General features: G+C 40.0%; 1 protein-coding gene across 1 annotated transcript; it reads right to left on the bottom strand.

The window, feature by feature from the left end:
* Positions 1 to 3,275: 3,275 nt before the first annotated feature.
* Positions 3,276 to 23,129, bottom strand: LOC119766497. The gene is made up of 2 exons (XM_038251082.1): positions 22,417 to 23,129; positions 3,276 to 3,432 (listed from the first exon to the last, which is right to left on the bottom strand). The coding sequence occupies exons 1-2, from the start codon at positions 23,127 to 23,129 to the stop codon at positions 3,276 to 3,278; spliced, it is 870 nt and encodes a 289-aa protein (XP_038107010.1).
* Positions 23,130 to 26,793: the final 3,664 nt, after the last annotated feature.

The raw sequence follows: 26,793 nt of genomic DNA, 5'->3' as shown, positions 1-26,793 counted from the left end.
CCGGATCTCATTTAAATGTATGTAAACGATGTCCGGATCCATCATCCAAACCATCGTTGGATAGGTAATCGAGAGACCTTTCCAATGAGTCCACAACATTGACGATCTGGCAACCCTGTCTCGAGTTATGACTACTTAAGTGATATTTATGTACTTTTCTGAAGCAGGATCTCATTTAAATGTATGTAAACGATGTCCGGATCCATCATCCAACCCATCGTTGGATAGGTAATCGAGAGACCTTTTTAACGAGTCCACAATATTAAAAATCTGGCAACCCTGTCTCGAGTTATGACTGCTTAAGTGATATTTATGTACTTTTATGAAGCCGGATCTCACTTAAATGTATGTAAACGATGTCCGGATCCATCATCCAAACCATCGTTGGATAGGTAATCGAGAGACCTTTCCAATGAGTCCACAACATTGACGATCTGGCAACCCTGTCTCGAGTTATGACTACTTAAGTGATATTTATGTACTTTTTTGAAGCCGGATCTCATTTAAATGTATGTAAACGATGTCCGGATCCATCATCCAAACCATCGTTGGATAGGTAATCGAGAGACCTTTCCAATGAGTCCTTAACATTGACGATCTGGCAACCCTGTCTCGAGTAATGACTACTTAAGTGATATTTATGTACTTTTTTGAAGCCGGATCTCATTTAAATGTATGTAAACGATGTCCGGATCCATCATCCAAACCATCGTTGGATAGGTAATCGAGAGACCTTTCCAATGAGTCCACAACATTGACGATCTGGCAACCCTGTCTCGAGTTATGACTACTTAAGTGATATTTATGTACTTTTCTGAAGCAGGATCTCATTTAAATGTATGTAAACGATGTCCGGATCCATCATCCAACCCATCGTTGGATAGGTAATCGAGAGACCTTTTTAACGAGTCCACAATATTAAAAATCTGGCAACCCTGTCTCGAGTTATGACTGCTTAAGTGATATTTATGTACTTTTATGAAGCCGGATCTCACTTAAATGTATGTAAACGATGTCCGGATCCATCATCCAACCCATCGTTGGATAGGTAATCGAGAGACATTTCCAACGAGTCCACAACATTAAAAATCTGGCAACCCTGTCTCGAGTTATGACTACTTAAGTGATATTTATGTACTTTTTTGAAGCCGGATCTCACTTAAATGTATGTAAACGATGTCCGGATCCATCATCCGACCCATCGTTGGATAGGTAATCGAGAGACCTTTCCAATGAGTCCACAACATTGACGATCTGGCAACCCTGTCTCGAGTTATGACTACTTAAGTGATATTTATGTACTTTTTTGAAGCCGGATCTCATTTAAATGTATGTAAACGATGTCCGGATCCATCATCCAACCCATCGTTGGATAGGTAATCGAGAGACATTTCCAACGAGTCCACAACATTAAAAATCTGGCAACCCTGTCTCGAGTTATGACTACTTAAGTGATATTTATGTACTTTTTTGAAGCCGGATCTCACTTAAATGTATGTAAACGATGTCCGGATCCATCATCCGACCCATCGTTGGTTAGATAATCAAGAGACCTTTCCAACAAGACCACAACATAGAAGATCTGGCAACCCTGTCTCGAGTTATGACCACTTAAGCTATATCTGTGTACTTATTTTTCTGGATCTAAAAAAATAGCTGAAATATGTGTCTAAATCACTCATATTACCCATTGTTGGTAAAAAGTGAGGAAGGCATCAACCACATAGGTGGATTAAGGTAGTTTTTCTAATAATCTTGGATAAAAATGCATGATATTTAATTCACTGATAGTATGCAGTTCGAGTAAGAATACTATTTTTAAAAGTTGTACCATTCCTTGTAAAAAAATGTTTTACCATTACTTGTCGAAATAAAAGTGGCTTTCCTATAAATAGTTTTCAAAAATATACGGTTCCACGCACATGTAAATCACATTAAGAAATATTTAAAATTCCTTAAAATGAGCACAAATTTACAACAACATGTAAAAAGAAAATATATTTTCAATGATTTTTATTTCTACTTTCATAAAGAAATACAAATTTTCTTGATTCTATGGAGGAGAAACATTTGCCTTTCAGTAAAATTTTCAAGTAGTGCAAAATGTTCAAAATAAAAAAAAAATCAAAAATTATTTCCAAAACATCAAAATTTCAGTTAAAATTTATTGAATCAAGTGAGCTCAGCAACCAAGGAAATTGTTGACTTCTTGTTCTTAAATTGTCAAACTAGCGAACCCAATCCTGTAACAATCTGATTGTAAAAATAGTCAAACTTTGTTGTACATAATTTTGTCGAAAGTACCCTTGGGGATGAATCGATATCGATAGTTTCCGTAGTTTTGAAGCTAATAAAATGTGTGTAATCCAAAAAATATTTAAAAAATATTAACTTTGTAACATTTTTTGATATTAATACAAATTGTTTTCTTTTTTAATGTCTTGAAAGCTTAGCTAAATTTAAAAAAAACACATCGAAAAACATCTATACGTTTTTGTAGAAAAAGGAATAGTTCTTCAGTTTTTTTATATAGGCTTTTATTCAAGAAACTAAACCTTGCTCAAATGAAAATTTCATAGGGGAAATTATGTAACTTTAAAGCATTTGTTGAGTATTTTTTTAAACATAATAATTCATTTTCCAATTTTAAACAGTTTTGGATTCTAATAAATTAAATAAATACTGTAACAAATCAAATCCTCGCATTTGTATTACAATCTTCCATTATTCAAATCGTTAAATTCCTGCTCATTTTTATGTTTTTTTTTAAATAAATATGCATGGTCATCAATTGAAAGAAAAACAATCAAATAAAATAATCAATTATTTACTGCCAAGTTTTTCTGCCTTCCTGCCACAAATCCCAATCACCCATTCTCTCCCCATACCTCACCCACAACCGCCCAACCAATCACAACCACGCACTCGGCACTTCATAAACCGCGCGCACAGCACATGCTTCAACATTACCGAAGTCACGATCCTCTCGCTGCGGTGCTTTACGATCACATCCCCGAGAGCGTGAGCTTTTTTCTCTCGCCTCTTGTTCGCCGTTAAAACTCGACGAAGAGAGCGGTCACCAGGCGGAGCGCGGTTCTCTCTCTTTTCCGTTCACCAACACAAGCGAGCTTGATCGCAGTGTGCGTGGTCTCCTCTCGCGGAGAAGCTTTGTCCGGCTGGCACCTGGCCAACCTGGCGCGATCCCTCGATACGGGAGCCAACAACAGGTTTAGTGGAGCCGCGAATCAGTGAGGCTCATGGGGCCTGTTTTGTTTCTACAATCGGGTCTCGTTTGCGCTGCAGAAGGTCACGGTCTTTAATGCGCCCCCGATGATCTCCCAGTAGGCGCTGATCGTTGAGCTAGTGAACGAGTCATTGGCGGCGGCACTGCCGCCGGATGCTTGATCCACGTTGGCCACGTGCTTTGACGTCCTGCTTGTTGGATCCTGATCGTGTAACGGCCTTCTTGGATCCGTTGAAGCTTGAAGGTTGTCGCGAGCGAGCGAGCAAGCTTGTTGTGCCATACCTGAACAGTTGGCGCGAAGGTTCCTTGACGTTTTTGTTGTCCGTTTCTTCACGGAGTCTTTCGACAAGTAATTTTCTCGTTAATCCAACCGGCATGACTAGGCTCGAGGCAACGTAAACAACAAGTAAAACTGCGTTGTTGAATTCCACCTGCCGCCGGCTTGTCCTTTCGACTTTATTTTTTTTTTTCGACTGCTTGGTGCAGGGTCCTCCCAAGTCGTGGTACTTTAGTGATTGATAACTGCAGCTGGATTAAGGCGCCTGGCGATGGAAACTTGCGTGTTGATCCCGCAAGAACTGGCCCCAGCTCTGACAGGTGCAGTTCTCTTAGTCCAACAATCTGGTAATTTACTCCCCCACCTGGCGGTCGATGACGTGAGCAGCCTCAAGACTCATCAAATTATTCCGTTATAATTTGCCCCAACCCTCCCGCACCTCCTACCAAGTTCTGTACAGTGATGTTTATTTTTCGACACACTTGCCTGGGCAGCGTGTGAGAGTGCAAAAGCCCCCGAAAAGAAGCCCCGCATTTTGCGTTCTTCAAGAAAGTCACCCAGGTGTGAAAGAAATAGAGTTACGGCGAAGGGGACGCACCCTCCCATGACCGTGGGAAACGCCAACTCTCCAAGACGATCCGCGGTGGTCACTCCTTGAAGACGGGTCTTTGTTCCAAGTTCTGGGGAGATCGACCGGGAGAGGAACGGGAAAATGCGATGAATTAAACATGATAATTGCACCACCGTGGACGAGGTGGTGAGGGTTATTAGGGTGTGGCAAGGGGGAGAGACTCTTCATTTTCTGGAAGGTTCAGCAAGGGATAAACCACAAAATGGGAGTCATGAATTATGCATGTCAAGTGTCTGGGAGAAGTCTTGAGAACATAGGCAAGTGCCCGTATAAGTTGCTAATGTGGTCGTTCACATAAGAAGATGTCCTTTGAGGGGGTGACCCTCGTTGATGATGATACACTTTGATGATTTTCTCACGCAGGTTACGGTGGTGGAATATGGGGGAGATGGGTATCGCATGAATCGTTGAGAATGACGAAATAACATAAATTGTTAAGAATCCAACAAATCTTTTTATCAGGGAAAAATAAAAATAACATTATTGAAATCCCAAAATTAGAAGATATGAAGCTTTTCATGGCTATTCGCTTTTAAGTGGAGCTAACAAACATATATCGATCTTACCAAGAAATCGCCCACAATAGCCCAGCGTATCACGGTAGTAAAACCAAACTCCGACGCACTGCGCACCCACTTCAAAGATCACTCAACTCCGCAGTCCCACAGCTTCGGACCACTTTTTGCTTTGTTTTTGCCCATGGAACCCATGCGCTCGGTCAGCAAACTACAAAAAAGTTCACACGCCTTTGAACTTGACCACTATCAACCGGTAAGCTCTAGTTTTACGACGACGGCTTCGAATCTCTGAAGGAAACAACACAAAAAAAAACAAAAGTGATCCCGTAAATTATGACCTAAACCCCCGAAGCCGACGACCCAGTTGCCATGGTTCCTCGGAAATCGCTCCCTAAATCAAAAGTCGATCAGTTTAATGGCTTCGAAGGACCTTTCCTAACCCAGCAGACACACCTGCGCGTTCCCCGAGTTCACCTTGATGATCCTCTTCCTTTTTCCCATCGAAGATGGATAGCGTGTCCTTTTTTTCGTAACCCTCGTCTAGGCCATCCTCCTCCGGGAAACCGAATCGATCCTCCACGGGTCATTATCGGCGCCACAGTTTCCCTTCGAAAGAGAAAAACTTTACGACTTTACAACATCCGAGACACTGCGAGCTCTCCGGTAAGGATCGTCGCACCAAAGTTACGTCGTTTCAAGTTCAAGTTTGCCGCGTTCAATGGCCTGGAGTTCGTCGCTTCTAAGCAAGCAAGCCTCTCTCGAACCAGTCGTCGTAATTGTGCCTTAATTATGTGATCTTTTTGCTCTTGTTTTTTTTTCTTGCAAAGTTCCGTGGCGGGGTGGGGCAGCAAATTCCGCCACGTAATAGCTCTGGTGGCGCGAGGTGGCGCCCGAGACGAGAGTGCATAAATTATGCATATCGAATGAAAGTGTTTTCACGCGCGCGCGTTCAAGTCTCCGGATGAGAGCGATGTATAATTAGTGACATTTTTTTTTCGCTGGTTGTTTTATGACTTAACCGATGATTAGTGTAAGCGCACGCTAATTTGTTTAGTGCTGAACTGTGTGGACGGGGAAAAGTGTTTTAATTCGATTGATTTGCGGCAAACTGGTGCGAATCATCATAAATCGTCGCGAAGAGAGCGAACACGGTGACAAGCTGGAATAACTTGTTTAACGTAAAGAGATTTATCATCTTTTAAACGAGCAATAGTTCATTAGCACTAAACAGCTGATTGTTTGATGACTTAGTTTGTGTTTGAGAAATTATTTTTTAAATCATTTTTAAACTTTTCTGAAAAATTATTGTCTCATGTATCTTTTAGATTTTTTTTTATATTTAAACATTTTCTAAAGCAAAACTATGAAAAAAAAAGATTTTTTTTTTTCATTAAAAACAAAAAACAACAGTGTTATCACATAACACGTCGAAAATCTAGTATGCTAAAATCATCGTCTCCAAAACCAGCTCCAAGTGAAGCAAAGCAAAAAATATATTTTTTTAAGTTTTGGGAAAACCGTGACAAAAAAATAAAAATTTCCGGGATTCAGAAATTCCCGGTTTTTGTTAATTTCCGGGAATTCTGTCCCGGGAAATCCCGGGATGGACGTACTAACTGGGTGCTCCTTGGCCAAAACAAAATTAGACCCTTAGTTTTGGTTTGGACTTTAGGCTGACCTATGCCATGTTAGGGCGGTCCAGAAAATTGCCATTTCCGACATATTTTTGCAAAACCACATATTTAAAAAAAATGTTACGCTACACTAAGGCTACCAACTGTACGGATATTTTCCTTACCATACGGATTTTCGAACCTCTTCGCGGATTTTTAATAGGCCGGAATTTTTGTAGGGAATTTTACGCATAATACGGATTTGTACGGAATTTTGACAACTTTTTAATCATTGAATTGCTTTTTTGATTTGGTCGAAGCTTTTATTCGCTAGAAATTTGTATTTTTCTGTGAGTTTGATTTAAAAGAGAGAGTTTTCCGGGGTTTCCTCAATTCAAACTTGATTATCAATAATTCCAGAGTTTTTGAACTATTGTCTTTCATATGTTGATAGGACTTTTAACACTGGAATGCCCAACGCATGTCCAACTTACACGGACGCCCAAGCCTCCCAAAAAAGTTGGAACGGTAACTTCAACACGCCCGTTCTCGGGCATAACTCAACCAGTCGGGACGATTCTTGTTCCCAGTGATTTGTAAGAATGTCTAGATGATCCTAAAATTTTGCAGAACTTGATTTGAACAAATCTGTAATTTCTGCGACCGAAAACATCGTTCCAACTTTTTTCAAACGACTGCCTCCGCGGAATTTTCGACGATTTTTTTTTTTACAGGCAAAAAAAAAGTTGGACCGATGTTTTTGATCGCAAAAATTACAGATTTGATCAAATTAAGTTCTGCGAAGGTCTAGAATCATCTAGACATCCTAGAAGAAGGAAGAATCATCTTGATTGGTTGAGTTATGCCCGAGAACCATTGAGTTGAAGTTACCGTTCCAACTTTTTTGGAGCCTTGGGCGTTGGAATGTTAAAAAAAAACTCAAGAATTGTTCTTTATGAAATTCCTTACTAAATATATCAAAATCAAAAAAAAAATCAAACCATCCACATTAACGACCCCCGGGTCTTTTGTGGTCTCTATTGCAAGTTTCTGCTCGAACCTAGAAGTCCGAAGGCTTGAATGGGGAGAGCACCCACACCTCTTTTTACTCCAAGGAACCTTCCACCCCAGTGTTTGAACTGACGACCTTTGGATTGCGAGTCCAACCGCCGCCAGCGATTCCACTGGAGTAGGCTTGGTTTGGTGTGTTGTTTGTACTTATGGCATGGAGACGACTACTACACCTGGAATGACTTAACGGCCTAACAACCAAGGCCGGGACCGACATTTTACTTCCTCATCCCATGGAAGGTTGCAGCAGATGGGAATCGAACCCAGAATCATCCGCTTCAAAGCGGACAGCGTAACCATTCGGTCACGCACTGCCCGCTAAATATATTTATTCATTTCCAAAGGCTTTCTAAAACTTATGAAAACATTTGAACATTTGAAATAACAAATTTAGAGTTTTTTTAAAGGTCCTATAAACTGTTGTGTTTCGCATGTTATAGGACCTTTTCAAAAAAAAAATCTGGAATAGTGTTCGTGAAAACACTTTTAACGATATTTTTCGTAAAAAACAAACTTGACATTTCGTAAACGTTTAACAAAAAAAATTGAAGAACATAATGATTTGATCCAAATCACGGTTTACTTTATGAATACTTTTAAACGTGCAAGTCATTATCACTCTGATAGCATTTTGTGAAATTTGTTTGTTTGTTTTTTTTTTTTTTTTATTTATTTAATTTAATTTAATTTATTTAATTTAATTTATTTTAATTTATTGACCTTCTAGGAAAATTTTAGAAAATTAAAGTGTCTAAACCAGATATTAGATCCGTATTTTGCCTTTTCTGACAGTTGGTTGTAATGTCGTCATCCGCGGAAAACTTTGTGAGGTGTAAGCTGCGAAAGCGAAGAACTGGACATTTCTGCAGAAAGAGTGAAGTCTTCCGAGTGTTGGTCCAGAAGGGATTTCTACTTTCTTTTCGTATGGATATCGTTGAAGACGTCGGGAAGCTGTTCCAAGGAAATTGGAATGTTGGGTTCCGAACCCTACGAAATCTACCAAGCCGATGGATCGGAATTTTGCTTGTGAAGGAGGTTTATTATGGATCGTTGAATCTGAATCTTGATTTGGTGAGATCTATCCATTTTATCTATCATTATTTGATAGAAGATTTTTTCCCTTATTTTATATAATATTCTATTGATCAAATGATATATCCATATTATCCCTTTCCCACCTTCCCTTTTTCCTATCCTCATTTCCTCCCCCAGCCAGTAGTTATTTGCAGAACATTTCAAGGAAAACTAGTTCGGAGATTAAAAAATCTAGCCTAACATTTCAAAAAGTCGTATGAAAACTAAAAATGCCGTTTTGACGGTGTCTGAACCAAAGATCATATGTCTGAAAATATTTGTATCGGATTCCTCGGGAAATTGCACTTAAGATATTTAATAATAATAAAATGTCGACCTTACGATCCTGAGATATGATTTTTAGATAATAAAATCTCGGTTTTTCGTAATTTAAAAAAATGGATTTTTTTATCCGTTACTATTTTTCAAACATAATTCTAGTTTTAACCAATACCTACAACTTGTGAAATTTTCCGCTCTTTTCTATAAAAATAATTTGGATTTTTAGAATCAAGAATAATATGTTGAAAGGGCTAAAAAACTTGTTTTGGACATTTTCTAACGTTGGCAAAACATTTTATACCTCCAAATTATTTTTATTGAAAAGTGTAGCAATTTTCAAAAACGTTTTAACATTGAAAATCGAACCTATAGTTTCCGAGATATCGAGTTGAAAAATGAGGGCTAATTAGCACCTAAAATTCCAAGCTCGAGAAAAAGGGGAAATTTCCATTCAAATTCCCCTTTTTCTCGAGCTTGCGTGTTTAGGTGTTAGATAAAACTGAGAAAAACTGATTTTTAACTAAATTTAAACATAAAAAGCTTGTGTCTCAGCAACCAGCAGTCCAAACAACAAAGTAAAAAAACGTTTGACATTTTCCCAGCATTTCGGAAATATGTATTTGGCAGGGGTGCTTTTTTGAAAAATATCATCCTAAAATGCATAACCTGAAAACGGCGCTCTTTAAAAATGGCAACTAACATTTACAGCGAAATCGAAAAAAAAATGTTGACGATTTTGAAAACATTCCATGTGGAGAATTGGAAATACACCTCAGTAGCAAGAAAGTTAAAATCAACTGTCTGACTGAATATTATCAAAGAATATTGAATAGAACTTTTGTTCAACAAGTCATTTGATAACATTTGTTCTAATTCTGTTGTTTTCTTTAACGAAACAATCAAAAATATAAAATTATTGTTCGTCCCCGTCGATATGCGAAAAGGTAGAGAATAACTCATTTACATTAATTTACAACAAATCAGTTCCGAACAACCGTATCAGCGCTGCTTTGCATACACTTTGTTCAGCATGATGGATATCAAAACGGCCCTCGAGATAATAAATTTAAATCCAGTCACACTTCACGCGAGCCAAACAAAGGAGATAGCGAGAACATATAGAACAAGTCACCCCAACAAGGCCCACAGCTGTGTAGTAAAAGGGACGTGTCGTGCGTGTGTTGTGTCCAACTCCAACTTGCCACCCTTCCCGCGAGACTCCGGGCCGTGTCCGAGAAGGTTAATCAACATTCCACACAATGTCACACACGCGTCAATCTGTTTACCACTCTGGCCGACCGTTCAGGTGAGGTATCACTGGAGTCAACTCCAGTAGCCAACAACGAAATCAACTTTTCGGTCAACCCCGGAGGCGATATTTTACCACCAACTGAACAACGGAGCCACTAAGTAGATGGACTCGATCAGGCTGAAAGGAGCGTTCGATCGACATCCCCGGGTCTTCGACCACAACAAAAACGCGATCACCCGCGTCGATCTTTATTGCACGTCAGCGAGGATCGACGATCTGCCATTTCGAAATAGATATGCCGTGGGTCTCAGCAGCACAAAAAAAGCAGAGAGATAAAGGGACCCCACGCTGGGTGCCACCACCTAATAATGTTGGGGCACGAGACACCGGCCAGCAGCAGCTGTTCAGAGAGGTGACTTCAGGAGGTTCACAGTTCGGTAGCCAATGTCTATCTCATTAAGCACGAGCGTGGAAAATTTCACCCCCTTTTCGATTGATTTTTAATTGCTTTCTGATTGGGTGATTTGATCGTATGGACACACAGAATGGGGAGCTGCAGGGTAAAACACTGCGGGGTTCGGTGATTTTAATCCCGGCTTAAATCGAAAACAAATGAAACTGTTTGAGATCCAGATATAAGCAATCGACTTTTGATTTTAGCGTTTTGTTGAGATTTTATACTTTTTCTTAATGTTATTTTTAGGTTTAAATAATTTTTCTGATATTTTTCTGGTATCCAGACTTATTAATTACTATGTTATCAAACAATTGCACACAAAAATCCAAGTTCAATGCCATTATGCAATCTATCTTACGCCATACAGTACATTTCTCCACACAACAACATCCGCCCGGAGTTCAACGGTCGCTTATCTCCCACCGTCGTTGATTAAATCATTTTTGCATAACTCGATTATTATGGAAAATTTATTCATATCACATTTCCATCACTTGCGGCAAGGAAAAAACACTGAACTCAACCGCGGTGAACCCTTTCCCCGCCCCTCTTTTCCCTACCAAGTTCCGTTCCATCATCCGACGTGAGGTGCGGTCGTTGTCATCTTCGCATAACTCCACAGCTTCATAAACCTCAACCTCAACTCGATTGCTATGCTGCGAAGAGCTCAGCATAAACGCACCAGCAGCAGCAGCAGCAGCAATTGAAGAAGGTGCACAACACGTGCTCTTGGCGCTTGAACTTGCCTCCTTCCACACTCGCACTCGCACACTTAATTGATACTGCCGGCGGTAATTTCCATTTAGAGCGAACTTGTCGGAATTTTCTCTATTATTCAATTGGCATCATAATTTCCCCGCGCACCATAAACAGCAGCAGCACCGCAGAAGTTGACTGGTGGTAGAAAGAAAAATGGGATCATGTTGTACGACTTGAAGAGGGTGTTCCAAAAAGGGTTAACTTAACCTTACTTTCAAAAGATATCCCCTTCTTTAAGAAAATGAAACTTCCTGGATTGAATTGAAGAATGCGTAATAATAAATAAAAATAATTTTTCAAAAATCTATTTCTGGAACACCCCAACTTTCTGCCAGAGGTATTCATCGGACGACGACTTTGGAGTGCTGCAAACAGCTCATTTACTGAATGGTTTTTCCCAAACTGGGAAAAAAGTGCAACCCTCCCCGCTTGCCTGGTAGATTGTTTATCTTCTCACTCTCGGTTCAAGGTTTTTGAGTGGTTATGATTTAATTGGCGTGGCAGCGGAAAACAGAAGCGGAAAAGCTCTGCGAGGTTATGCGATGTGAGCCACATGCCATTCGGTGCGGTGGAAAAACTTGGGTGATGAAACTGAGAGTTGAACGCCATGCAGTCACGTGGCTGGATTCCGCTTGTTACAGCATCAAGAATTGGCTTAAACTAGAGGTGGGCAAAAAAAGAGCGAGCTGCTCAAAGAGCCGGTTCACTAAAAAGAGCGAACGAACCATGGCTCACAAAAAAAGAACCGCGGTTCTTTTCTAAACTCTGGTCTTTTGAAAGAACCGTTCCAAGATTAAATGATTTTTAAACTTGTTATAATTATAATTTATCGAATTTCGAACAAATTGTATTTGTTTTTAAAATTGAAAATGCAACTCTCAATCCCACAATTTACTTTTAAATTTAATCCCAAAATAGCATTGCTGCCAAACACAACTTTAAAGTTTTCGAACTTATTCTCAGTTTCCTACTTTTCTTTGAAATTCCAAAAGTAAATGATTTTCTAAACAAAATGAAAAAGCCTTTCTTTATATAACTAATCGTACATTAAAGTATTATCCGAATACAAATTTTAGAATTTAAAATTGCATAGCTTGTAAAATATTACCAAAAATGTACTTAAAAGCTTGGAGATTATGGAAAAAAATTCTCTTGCCTGATTTAAGTTCACAGAAAAAAATGATGGTAATATTGATCAGGAAATGGTGACAGATTTTGTGGCAAAAAGATGATTAATTTTACCCCAGAAAATGATGAATATTCATCAGTTTTTGATGAGTATTCATCAGGTTCACATTTTTACACATTTTTTAATATAATATTACTCAAAAAAGAGGTAATATTCAACCTACCAAATTTTCAACATTCCAAAAATCAACTTTTTTTTCTGTGTTCAGTGTTTATACACAGAAAAAAAAGTTGAATTTTGGAATGTTGAAAATTTGGTAGGTTGAATATTACCTCTTTATTTGTGTAATATTACATAAAAAATGTGTAAAAATGTGAACCTGATATTCATCAAAAACTAAATATTCATCAAAAACTGATGAAAATTCATCATTTTATGGGGTAAAATTTATCATTTATTTATTCAAACGAAATCGGAAAAGTCCTGACCCTTTTAATTTCGTAACATAAGATTGAAGACAAAATTTTCAATAATTTATTCAAAAAAAAATAAACCACATCTCGTCTGTTGTGTGCTCTTGTGACAACGACCATTTCGACGTCGTCGTACTATCTTGTCGCACCCGCCATTTCGACGTTTCGAGAAAAACGCGTTTTAATGTTTGACCTTGAATATACAAAAACGAGAGCACGCAATGTAAACAATAACAAACACGTTTTGTTTGGCTGACCATTCTGTGCATTGTACCAAAGTTTGGTTTGAAGTTGGTTGCTGGAGTCCCGAGTTATAATTACAAATGTTTACGGTAGTTTAGCTTGTACGTGCGACAAACGCATCCTGACTTTCCTGACCTGAAATCCCTTTGGCCTTTTGTCGCACTTACATCAATTTTCATGGAGTGACAACATAGCACGACAAGATTGAAACTACTTTCATATATAAAGTGACAAAAATGCACGGAGTTTTTTCGGTTTTTGTTGAATATCTCAGGATTGAAATCGAATTTTGGGGATCTGTGAAGGTCTAAAGGTGAGGCATTGTGAGCTGCACAAAATGGCGTTCTTAACTCAATTTGGCCCAAAATGCACGTACGACAAGTTAGCACGATGGCGACGATTTAGTATTGTTCGAGAAAATCGATTTTTAAAGTTTGATGTTAATTTTTTAAGAACTATGCATTTTTGAAGCAATCGGTTAATCAACAAACAAACAAACGCTCCAAGTTTCAACTAATTTGGTTACACTAGTAAAAGATACAGTAAATTTTGTAAACAAAAATCTGAAAAGCGCGTGTCACAAGTGTGCTTTGAAAGTAAAATTGGACTATGTGTCACAAGTGTGCACAGAATTCCCATACAAACTAAAATAAGCTGGAATCAATGGTTTTTGATTGACTTTTAAAAAAATATGTAGCAGCACAAATTTGTAAAAAATAAGAAAAAAAAATCCACTTATTCCAGCAACATATATGATGTGTCACAAGTGTACATCATTCATCATTCACAAATTACATGAATTTTTTTTAATGCTTTTTAGCTATCATTTAATCATTCAATTAATCAGTTCTAAGTGTTCAAACATTAAACTTTAAAAATGTACTGAAAAATTATTTTTAAGACTATTTTAAAAATATCCCAAGATTCCGAGAATTCCCGAGAGGTTTACAAAATTTCCGTTTCCCGAGAAATTCGAAACCCTACATCAAATTTGACTATTGTCTTAATTTGTGCTATTTTCATATGGATCTACTGTATATTTTAAGTTACTTTCTAAATTAGGTATTTTTATTTTCTTTTTTTTATTCTTTTGGAGACAAAAATGGCATGTTTGCTGGAATTGTTTAAACAAACATTGGAAATACACACAGTTGAAATTAGCTAGGTTTTTTGCATTCCAAGATATTTATTTTTTGAAGGAAATTTTTGTCTGAATGTTTTGAAAATTATACTTAAAATATTTGTTATTTTCATTTAAGTTGTAGTATTCTACCCATAATTGAAAAATCGGCTATTTGTCACCAAATCTCCGTCAGGGCAATTTCCCATAAGAGTGGCATAATAGCCACGGCAGCCAAATCTTAACACTATTTTAGCGAAATTCAAGTTTCAGAAGATGCGTTGGAACATCCTCTAGCACCTGGTGCTAATAACTCGTTTTTGCCAAAAGTTGATATTAGCTTTTTTTCAATGGTGGGCAGTATTTCTCTAAGTGTTTTTATGCTGTACCTTTATTCTATCTTGGAATTTCACACCCAAATGTTTTTTTTTTGCCTCAAAGCATGAATCAACAACTTCGAAACCAGTTTTCCCTTCTTTCTGATTGACACCGTCTCAGCCGGGCTACCGGACAGCCGAAGCCTTTTAACGACTCACATATGCCACCGAAAACCAAGCCGGTTCATCCAAACTTCCCTCCAGAACACGCAAAAGTCTGGGTTGGTCGAAAAAAGGAACGTTTCCGAATCGTGATTAATTTATCTGCTGAATTAATAATTTATTAGTTCCACCAGACGCGACCGGTATATCAACCTCGAGGGTCGTCCAGCATCCCGACATGGTCCATCGCCAGACAAATGAGGCTAAAATTAATGTTCATCTCACCGGGCTTATCGGCCTTAATCTGCCTGCCGTTCGACGACCATCCACAACCATAAGGTGCCTCCCAGAACCAGTAGCACATGTTCCTGATTTGAAAGTCTAATGAAGCCAGGTCGCGCCCGGTCGTCGTCGTTGGGAGGAGGTGATCATTGAAAATAGATTCGTTTTTAATTAATTTGAAAACGACTTCTTCTTGGGCGCTCCTAATCCGCGGGAGCGCTCGCGTGAAAACAACATAACAGCAGCCACCAGAAGGAAAAAAAAGGTCGTGATCGGAGACCTTAAAACGGTGGACGACGGCCTGGTTTTATGCAAATTGGGTGATTGGGTTGGGGGGGGGGGTCGTCGCTTATCTAAATCTCTGTGTGGTGGGGACGCTCGCTCCCGCGTCTGTTGGACAACTGAATTCGGATCTTAATGGGTGCTCAACGATCGGCAGCTACCGTTTGGAAATTTCTCCAAGTTGTTCAGCCGAGAATGGGCTTTTCCCTCTGAGCTCCGGGTACATCTCAATTAAAAAGCGATGTAAAGGCAAAAGCTCCGTTTTAGTATCCTGGTTTTAGCTGGATTAGCTGGAGTTGCCTTAGACAGCTACGACGACGACCGAGCCGGGCCACGAGGGGCAACTTGTCCGATTGGCCGTTGATGTCTTTATTAGCGATTGAGTTGTTCAATGGATGTCCAAGTTGGCCACGACGAGACTTCTTCGGAGAAGAAGATACAGTTACAGGGCGCGCTCGGCCAGAGCCTTCTGCGATTGTCGTTCGAACAGAGGGGGTGGCGCGACGTAAAGCAAGGAACAGAATAAAAGCTTTGCCTGCTTTTTGGGACGACGAGCTTTTCCTCCTTCGATTCACTTCCTCTGATTATTTCCAACATTGTTGTTTTGCATCGTTTTCTGTTTTCGTTCGCGTTTTCGTATTCCCTCCACCTCTCCCAGCCATATTATGCATAATTAAGTAATTGTTTAATTATAATACTGCGAGTGAGGCCCCCTAAAAGGGAGGCAAAATCAGCGCCACAATTACAGCCTTTTAGGAGGCTCAATTTAGGCTTGAATTGGATCGCCGCGGCGGATCACCTTCGAAACGGAACGGCCGTCCGAAGAGAGCTGAAAATAATTAAACCGATATTTATCGGAATTTAAAGCCACGACCGGCGGCGGCGGGTGGACTTGGGCTGAACTTTCTCGTTTATTGTCGCCTTAATTAAAAGCAATGACCCACGAAAGGGGCGGCTGCTGCCGTCTGTCGACGACAACTCAATTCGGCGCGGGTCACGGAGATTTACCGTTTATTTGGGTGAGGAAAGCGAATATTTGCATATCGGAAGGCAGTTAAAAATGCAACTTTACGTGGAACCAATTATCGTAAAGAATGAAATTAAGGTGGAGGTAGTCTGGATAGAGGGTATGATCTTATCAAAGGTTAGAGAGTTCGAAAATTCATGGGTGTGGGAACTTTGTTTTGTATTGAGTCTCAGTTAACATTAATTTCTGTCAAAGTATCTATCACCAGGGTATAAGAGATCTCCTACAGACAATTTGGGATTTAAATCTAAGAATTGAAGATTTCTGAATTGTGATCTTTCAGTGATTTACTTTGCTATCAACACCTTTAGTCCTGTTGCAGCGTCACGAATTCAGCAGTTCTAAGAATTCTGCTCAGAACCCACCCATAAAATTACTACGATTTAACCACAATTGACCCTCGCGGGGCCATCTACAATCCGTGGCGCAGGAGGAGGTCAGATCTTCACCACAGCGGTAGCAGCACATTTCTCGCGCCCACGGCCTGCAATTTCCACATTAGCGTGGAACGCACACGTGCCATTCAGCGTAGCCGTTTGGAGGAAAGAACCTAAACAAATTTACAATTTACCACCGCATCAAAGCGCCTCACCACCGCGAACCGCACGCCGCAAAAGGCAAATAACATGGCTTAAGACCCCTGCCTGGTTTGGCGAGCGGGAGTGCAATACCACACTTCTTATCCTTGGCCGATCCCAGCCAAAGAAGGAGGAACAGAACTTCAACTCGCCCCGGCCCGGGAGTGCCCAGGATGGAAATTTGAAAATCGTGATCTCGCCAGCAATTGTTCCCCTAAGTGTTGGCAGTAGCAAACTCACGAAATTGGTTCACCGCGGCCGCAAGACACGCGCTCAGACCACCCCCTCCCTCTCCCTTCCACCATATCGTGAACCGCGTCTTCGACAAGTGTTGCAAGGTGATGAAAACGCATTCCTTCGTCACCTTGGCTGTCGCGAGGCGAGGAGGCTAACACGTGTCGCACCTGGCCGCACTCCTCCACGCTGAATCAGGCGGAACAAATTTATAACAAATGAGCTCTCGAAATGAATTGCACCGCGAGGTTGGTAGCGCGACACAGCCATTGGCACCTTGACGGAAACCCCCAAAGGGACAGACACCTTTTTTGGGCCCCTGCGCGGTGATCGCGTTTCGAGTAGAAGACGATACCGGCAGTAGATATTGACGGCTCCGGTTGATCCTGGTCTGTCAAAGCAAAACCACACACGGGTTGAACTTTTGCGAGAAGTGCACGAGCGCGCGTTCGATATCGGGAAACGACTCTGGAACCAGTTTTTGTTCCACTTTTCAACGATACGGGAAAGATTGGGTTTTAAGAAAGGAGACAGTGGATTCGGTTTGTCCCATTTCTTGGGTGGACTATATCTTTCTCTGAGTATGCATTCTTCATGGTGAGATCAAGTATTTTGGTTGATTAAAGAATACGCAAAATTGAACCATTAAAGAACTCTTCGGTCTTTCTTCGGGTTTGATCAGATTAGGTCTTGAACTTATTTATTTTGTTATAATAAACTCGGATTTTTGGTATGGAACCTAAGTCCGACAAAGATATGACCTCAAAAAGTATATGATATCAATTTCACTTAATTGGTTGTAACTTTCGACTAAGTTGTCCAAAATCAGTTCTTGAAAAGCGAAACTATTTTTTTTTTTTTTTCAAAGCTCTAAAAGTGCTCCAAACATCACATTTACACAAAAAATGCGCGTGAAGGTTGCACTGATTTGATAAAATAAATCGTAGAAGGCAATATAAAAATTTGGTTTCTTCGACATTGTTGCTTGAATTGGCATGTTCAACATATTTTTAAAAAGAAAAGAAATCCCAAAAATATTTCTGAGAATCTCAACCTAAATCACCACCTTTTTAATTTTCAAATGTTCCGAAACAGCACGATTTTTTTCTGTTAGAGCCTTTAAATTTCATTGATTTGTTTAAAACGTGACTTTTTCACATGTAGAAGTCATAACCAAGCATTTTTATTGTTTGTTTTAAGAGAACGGAAAATTTTATGATTGTTTCATTTTTTGACATTGAAAATCTAATAATATAGTCATAAAAGTGTGTTGCCTTTTTACATTTTTTTATAAAATAAATATGATTTTTACTAAAAATTGGCAACACTGCCAAATGAATTTTGACCAACTTGTATCATAGCTTAAAAGATGTTATTTTTTGTTATTTCAAAATTATATATTTCGAAAATGGGTATTATTCGCAGTTATTATGTTTGTGTGTGTGAGTGGCGCAGGGGTAGCGGCTTCGGCTGCCGATCCCGATGATGCTATGAGACGCGGGTTCGATTCCCGCCTTATCCACTGAGCTTCTATCGGATGGTGAAGTAAAACGTCGGTCCCGGTTTCTCCTGTCTCGTCAGAGGCGCTGGAGCAGAAATCCCACGTTAGAGGAAGGCCATGCCCCGGGGGGCGTAGTTCCAATAGTTTCGTTTCATGTTTGTGTAACGAGTCGAACAATAAAACTTTTTTTTAATCAATATTTTGCTTGAACTTTGCTTAAGACATCAACTCGATCGGAAAATTCGTCCTCAAGATACAGATTATTTTATATTTTTAAGGCCATTTTATATGAATGGTGCTGAAATCATATGGTGTACTCTCTACAACTAACCCAAGTAACATTTTTTCCAGGAGTTCTACAAGAGCTCTTCAAGATAGCTAAAGCATAGCAGTTTGGACCGCGGTAGGATAAAATTCTCTTCAAAACTTCTTCAGGAGTTTGAAAGAGTACTTGAAGAGAGTTTTATCCTACCGCGGTCCAAACTGCTATGCTGTAGCTATCTTGAAGAGCTCTTGTAGAACTCCTGGAAAAATGTTACTTGGGAATGATGCTAATATTCATCTTTGGTCATTGAAAAAGTACATAAAATCTATGAGCAAGGTAAATTAAGCAAACTAATAATGGTAGAAATGTTAAACACAATTACACTCACTTTTGGTTGGTTGGTCACTTTTTCGTTTGACACTTTTTTAACAAACGTTTGGTAGTGTGTGTGAACTCCGGGTAAAAAGGGTGTCAACCCCATTCGTTTGACAACAGTTGGTGTCAAACCATGGGGGTTTGAGTGTATTTGAAAACAGAAATATTTTATATAAAAATTCACATTCTTTTGAACAAACATAAAAAAAAACTAGCCAAGGTTGATATCCTAAACAAAGACTCGTCAGCTTATCGTCAGCTAACTTCACAAAAAGCATACATTCACCTTCGCAGAACCGATCCCGTTACTTTCCCGAAACAAACAACAAATCAGCTATTGCCCAAAAAAAGCGCTGCCTCCATCGAACGACAAGCCACAATCCCTTGGACCGGTAGCCGACCGACCGACCCCAAGAATTATTCAAAAGGACCCCGCCCGCCTGCTGCCAAAAAGGAAGCTCCAAAAGAACTCAGAACAATACACCACAAATATTACCCGAAAAGCACACTGCGCGGAGACATCTGAGCCAAGTCACGGTCTCCATAAGCACCCCCGGCTGCAGTCCTGGAGAGCGGCTCAGGATCAAAGCGAAATGGATTTTTGCGTCGTGGAGAAGCGCTGGTGGTGGTGGTGGTGGTAGGGAAATCAATCGGGGCAGCATCCGCCGTGCGGCGGAAGAATCGTCGGCGAAAAAGTGCCGCCAGATGATTGTTCAAATTCCATATATCGACAGGCCTCGCTCGAAAGGATACATAATGAAACGTAGAACGACGGGAGGACAGCGCACAAGTGTGTGGTTCAAAAGAATTGATTGCATCATTCCGGGGTCCACATATGGCCGATTCATCGTGCGGGGAGCGCGGGTCGGTTGTGGTGATCGTGAAATAATGTGGGACCAAGTCGCGCTCTTGCGCGAGATGATCGCTCAAGTCCGGTAGTCCCCCCCGACTAAAGTAGGGCTTATTTGGAGCTTATTTTTGGCTCGCGAGAAGCACTCACACGCTGCGCGACATGACGAAGAATGGGATCATGATCCGGGGATCAATTCTTGAAAGGTTTGAAGGGCGAAATATTTTTCATTTTTCAGCAGCAACGCGCTTTTTTGTCTCGGGTTTTTTTTTGCCAAGTCACAAAGGAAACAGTAATGTCTTTCGAATACATAATGCAACATATGCGCTGAGATGACGACGACGACGAAGAAGATGACGTCCAGGCTTTGTGTCGAGGTCAGCCTCAACGGAAGCCGTTGGAAGCAACATGGAACAAAATTGCAAATTACGATCATCAGTGTGATCGGTCCGCGCAGCGGCGGGTTCGTCGCTTATTGTCATCGACGTCGTTGGTGGACGAGCATTTTTCGAGATCCCGATCCCGAACGGCAATTTATTTCAACCCCGCTCATATATATTCATAAGGATCGCGAGGAGGAGGGCGGGTCGAGGGACTCGAGGTAGATGTTTGTAATTTTGATCTACATCGTGGCGACGACGACGACGATCGGTAAGAATGAAATCATTCATGGATTTGAGCGAGTTGCACGACGACAAAGACGACGGTGTACATCGTATGCAACACGCTACTTAGATATGTATCTGATGAACTTTTAACAGAAATAAGCCATGTGTAAACACATTCTTTACCAGTCGGTCCAAGCGGCGATGCTGAGCTTTTCCGCGATCGTTTACAAGCAAAGACTATGAGATATTGCGATCGGAAATCGGTCCGGACTAGATGCATACATCAATTAAGGTTGCATTTTCCCATAGAGTGCAGTTGGGCCTATTACAGCCTTGCTTGATCTAAGATTTATCTAATCGCGTTTTCTTCAGGGGGGCCCACACAGTCGGGAGCGTCTTAACCTTCTCAGACATTTAAATTTTACAAAAACATTTAACCATTTAACTGATATCTATTTCTAAAGTAAGCGAATTTTACAATTGACACTCCACATCGAATCTATATTTAACCGAATCGCGTCACAAATTTAACGACCCCGGACCCTTTCCAATCCAGTCACACTTTACTAACCCACAAAACCGTCTCAAATTATACCTTCGATAAAAAAAAAGAACCCCCATTCCATTCCAACCACGCACCACTGCTGATGGATCACTTCTCCAATCAAAAGGTCCAGCCAGCAAAGGGGGCACGAGGCACTCCGCCATCCGCCAGGTGAGTCGGGTTTCAACGCGTGATTCCCGGCCGCCGATTAGCCCGAATTGCCATAAAGATCGCGCGCTGGCCCCCTTCGCCAAGAAGCCGAGAAAAACATCTAATCCGCGGCACTTCTGCCCGATTTGGCCACGACAGGTTCCCCCCACCAGATCGTCGATAAGTGGCTGCGGCCGTTGCTGGCTGGTGGTGATTACACGCTTGTTTGGGACCACTAAAAACCTGATACTTTTTCTCCCTGCATGAGTTGGTACTGGGGATCGTTATCAGATTTGAGTATGAGGTCGCCTCGTTGGGCTCCTAAATCGGGATCCAGAAGCACTTTATTGACATTTAATCTTTATTTTATTTGACGACGCGTAGATTTTCGTTGACTGATGAGGGACCCGGCTTAAGTATGCTACGCATAGAGCTAAAAATTACAGCGATAAATATTCAGCGTGGCGTAAAATAAAAGCGTGCTGCTCAGGTCCAAGTCCCGGAGGAAGGGGGGAGTCGATAATAATGTCCGGTAGCCCGATTGAGTCTCGCTGATTACGGGCTGCCGCCATGTGATGGAAAGGTGGTATTTCTGCTTTTCAAAACCACCACCACCACAAGAGAAATATGAATGCCAATTCATCACTGAAATTGAGCCATTTCTGGCTCGGTCCCTGGTTATGGCGATCGCGGCCAAAACGCAAGTCTTGACGGTCAGCAGGCCGGCGGTGGTGTCCTACAAAGTCGTTTAAATTGAACTGGATTGTCTTTTTTTTTTGTTTTTGCTGCTCAGTGGAAACTGATACCGCAAAATTTTATGGAATGAGGACCTTTCTTTACGCTCTTTCTCCACGCTCGATATGGTTACTCCATCACTAAGTGAATCCCCGCCACAATTTAATGAATTAAAAGGCACGTGCCTTATATTAAATGAATAAATAAACAAATAATAATAATAATATGGCTTTGGTTGTGGATGATGGTGTGTAGGATTCGACAGACGTAAAAAATATGCAAAAACAACGACATTTTCTGACATTTGTCAGAGTTAGAATCAAAATCAGCATCAAAATCAGAATCAGCATCAGAATCATTAACAGGATCAGCATCAGAATCAGCATCATAATCAGCATCAGAAACAGCAACATGATCAGTATCAGAATCAGAATCAGCATCAGAATCAACATCAGAATCAGCATCATAATCAGCATCATAATCAGAATCAGAATAGGAATCAGCATCAGCATCAAAATCAGCATCAGAATCAGCATCATAATCAGCATCAGAATCAGAATCAGAATAGGAATCAGCATCAGCATCAAAATCAGCATCAGAATCAGCATCAGAATCAGCAACAGGATCATCATCAGAATCAGAATCAGAATCAGAATCAGCATCAGAATCATTAACAGGATCAGCATCAAAATCAGCATCAGAATCAGCATCAGAATCAGCAACAGGATCAGTATCAGAATCAGAATCAGCAGCAGAATCAGAATCAGAATAAGAATCAGCATCAGAATCAGAATCAGCATCAAAATCAGCATCAGAATCAGCATCAAAATCAGCATCAGAATCAGCATCAGAATCAGCATCAGAATCAGCATCATAATCAGCATCAGAATCAGAATCAGAATCAGAATAAGAATCAGCATGAGCATCAGCATCTGAACCAACATCAAAATCAGCATCGGAATCAACATCAGCATCAACATCAGAATCAACATAAAAATCAGCATCAGAATCAGCATCAGAATCAGCATCAGAATCAGCATCAGAATCGGAATCAGAATCAGCATCAGAATCAGCATCAATCAGCATCAGAATCAGAATCAGCATCAGCATCAGCATCAGCATCAGAATCAGAGTTAGAATCAGAGTCAGTCAGTCAGAATCAGACTAAAGATCTGACCACAACAATAATCCAAAGTTTTCATTCATAACATGCTTCAATTTGTAGGGGATTAATTTCATAAAAGCATGTCACTAGGCATCTTACATGTTGTACTTCAAACTGTCTCGCACACTGTCCCATCCCGCCACCACACACCATCGTCAGGGTTAATTCATAAACAAGGTCCCATTACACCCATTTCTCCTTTTAACACCAGATCGTAAACAAAGCCTCCCCGTCATCCATAACATGGGCCCGGACAAATATGGAAATCATATTTTCCACCTAATAATTTACTCGCATTCTCTTGTGGTTCACACTTTCTTTTATTACCCTTGCTTTTGAGGGCCGTATGCACCACTGCAAGTTCACAGGTGTTAATTTGAAGCCCACTTCCCAGGTTGATACCACCCTGGACACAGATCTAACACCTCTTCGCTTCGTCTAGCCCCGCAAAACTGCGCTCCGGAAAATATCGCGCAGCTTTTGTTCCGACGTGCGCGCGCGGACTAGGGCGACGACCATAAATTACGACCGGTAATTGTGCATAAATTGTCAAACAAATCGTCTGGCACGTCGACGCGGTGATCGTCACCTCTCGATACACCACCACCACAGCAGCGGCTTTGTCTAGACACGGTCTGAAGCTGGCCGAGGGATTGTGGGCCACATTCCTCGGAGAAGACTGCCACAGCCAGCCTGCTTTGATCGAGCGTGTGTGGGCGGATTCGTTATTTTTGCAAATATCTAGAAGGGGGAATTCTGACAGGTCGGTAATGAGTAATGGGGTTGACCAGTCGATGACTGCTTGGATGATTCCTTATTATTGGGACAATGTTGTCTTGCGATATTAGATTCGCCTACAGAGCCATCGGGACTAACTGTACATAACCTAAAATGTCGCTGTTTGTCTCCGTTTTGGTCTATAGTTAATTGACACCGTTGAAGACTCTAACTCCATTTCCACCATTCTTCAGAGGACACCAACAAATCACAGTCACGGCGCCACGTGCGCCACTGGAACTGGATCCGAACCTCACGTGAACGTGGCCTGGACCAAGGTGAAAGGTGATCCAATTTACGAGCTGGTGAAACCGATCAGCCCCCACACCAGAAACTGGTCACCGCCCTTATCCGAATGCGACATCACCCAACGATGGCCTCGATACCGGTAAGCACTCGAATCCCATCTACGGTACTGCTCCCGGTCGTAATTACAGCAAAAACAAAAAAAAACAGTAAGTTGATACAATTAACCACCGCAGAGTTGGCCATGACGATCGGAATCGGGCAAGTCCGGTAAAACTCGCGGCCATCTGCGATAGCATTCATTTGCCCACCGCGCCGCCGTCGCGGCCGGCCTACCTTGATCTTCCCCGCCGCAAATTCACGGACTAAATTTCGTAATAAATTAAAGAGTGATTTTATCAATAATAGCTGCAAAGAGCGGGGAATGCAGCTTTTTCTCCAGCAGCACTCATCGGAGGCATCGGAACAGGGGAAAAATTAATACACACAAATGAGTTTTGTGTTTCTTAACAAGAAAATAATTGAAATAATTCGGTAGATTTGACTTCGAGATAGAGGATGCAACGCGGCAGCAGTTAGTGCACACGGACAGTTGAAAGGGAGTCCCGAGCTTCGAGTCGGGATGTCTGGTTTTTCATCACGGTAAGTACTTTTGGTGAATTTGTAAACGGTATAAGGTCAACCGGAGGAACTGGTTAAGAGATGCGTACTCGCGGTGGGGTTGTGATCCCTTTAGTAGGGTTTCCTCATAGAAAATTGTTTCAATTTGTAAAACCAATTAAATTACAAACAAAAACAAAAGCAAAAAGCAAAAAGCAAAAAGCAAAAAGCAAAAAGCAAAAAGCAAAAAGCAAAAAGCAAAAAGCAAAAAGCAAAAAGCAAAAAGCAAAAAGCAAAAAGCAAAAGCAAAAGCAAAAGCAAAAAGCAAAAAGCAAAAAGCAAAAAGCAAAAAGCAAAAAGCAAAAAGCAAAAAGCAAAAAGCAAAAAGCAAAAAGCAAAAAGCAAAAAGCAAAAAGCAAAAAGCAAAAAGCAAAAAGCAAAAAGCAAAGAGCAAAAAAGCAAACCTGGGCAGAGGTAATAACAAAATTCATGCCATTTCAATAAAAAATACTGTCAAAATAACAAAAAGTGTTATGGAATATTCTTACATAATCCATTTTTGCATAAGAGTTTAATAACAGTTTATGTTATCCTAACAAAACTTGTTATTGGTCTGTTATGGGTTGAAAGCCAAAACAACTTTGGAATAACATTTTTTGTTATGGAAAAATAACTTCAACCGTTATTGGGATGATCGGATTAGTTGTTAAAATAACAAAAAATAATAACAAAGATTTGTTCGCAGAATAACTAAAAATTTTATTCTGTTATTACAATAAAAATTTTATTAGTCTACAATAACAATCCAATAACAAAAAAAATATAAAGACGAATAACAAATCTTGTTATAAATAACATAAAATGTTATTGGCCTAGTATTTTCAAATATCAAAAAATGTTTTTCCCAAGTTATTTCCGTCTGCTCGGGAAAAGCAATTGACAAAATTGACAAAATTGACAAAATTGACAAAATTGACAAAATTGACAAAATTGACAAAATTGACAAAATTGACAAAATTGACAAAATTGACAAAATTGACAAAATTGACAAAATTGACAAAATTGACAAAATTGACAAAATTGACAAAATTGACAAAATTGACAAAATTGACAAAATTGACAAAATTGACAAAATTGACAAAATTGACAAAATTGACAAAATTGACAAAATTGACAAAATTGACAAAATTGACAAAATTGACAAAATTGACAAAATTGACAAAATTGACAAAATTGACAAAATTGACAAAATTGACAAAATTGACAAAATTGACAAAATTGACAAAATTGACAAAATTGACAAAATTGACAAAATTGACAAAATTGACAAAATTGACAAAATTGACAAAATTGACAAAATTGACAAAATTGACAAAATTGACAAAATTGACAAAATTGACAAAATTGACAAAATTGACAAAATTGACAAAATTGACAAAATTGACAAAATTGACAAAATTGACAAAATTGACAAAATTGACAAAATTGACAAAATTGACAAAATTGACAAAATTGACAAAATTGACATAATTGACAAAATTGACAAAATTGACAAAATTCACAAAATTCACAAAATTCACAAAATTCACAAAATTCACAAAATTCACAAAATTCACAAAATTCACAAAATTCACAAAATTGACAAAATTGACAAAATTGACAAATTTCAATAAATCATATTGAATTAAACAAAGTCTATTAAAAGAACATCTATTTAATTCTGAAATAAAAAATTGATATCCGTTCGCGCAGGGACAAATAAACTGCATCGAAGCGCACCGATTCGCGCTTATCTGAGGTACTTATTTAGCTGCCAGCAGCAACAGCAGCCAACGAAACCCACTGATCGAACAAATGACCCCCGGTCAGCTTAAACCTCAAGTTGCGAACGCGCGCGCGAAAAAAAATGTCATTTGCTCGATTTGCACCTTTGGCTCCAACTTCACAGCCCT

Source organism: Culex quinquefasciatus, chromosome 2 (assembly GCF_015732765.1).
Source record: "Culex quinquefasciatus strain JHB chromosome 2, VPISU_Cqui_1.0_pri_paternal, whole genome shotgun sequence".
In the NCBI taxonomy this organism is placed as follows: Eukaryota; Metazoa; Arthropoda; class Insecta; order Diptera; family Culicidae; genus Culex; species Culex quinquefasciatus.
The sequence above is the reverse complement of the archived record's forward strand: the minus strand, read 5'-3'. Positions and strand labels throughout refer to the sequence as shown.

Excerpts from the sequence above, each read along its gene's own strand:
- LOC119766497 (XM_038251082.1), bottom strand. The coding sequence starts at position 23,129 with ATGCTGATTCTGATGCTGATTCTGATTCCGATTCTGATGCTGATTCTG. Across the intron at positions 3,433-22,416 it reads CTGATTCTGATGCTGATCCT|GACGTCAAAGCACGTGGCCA; the intron begins GTTAATGATTCT and ends TCCAACAAGCAG.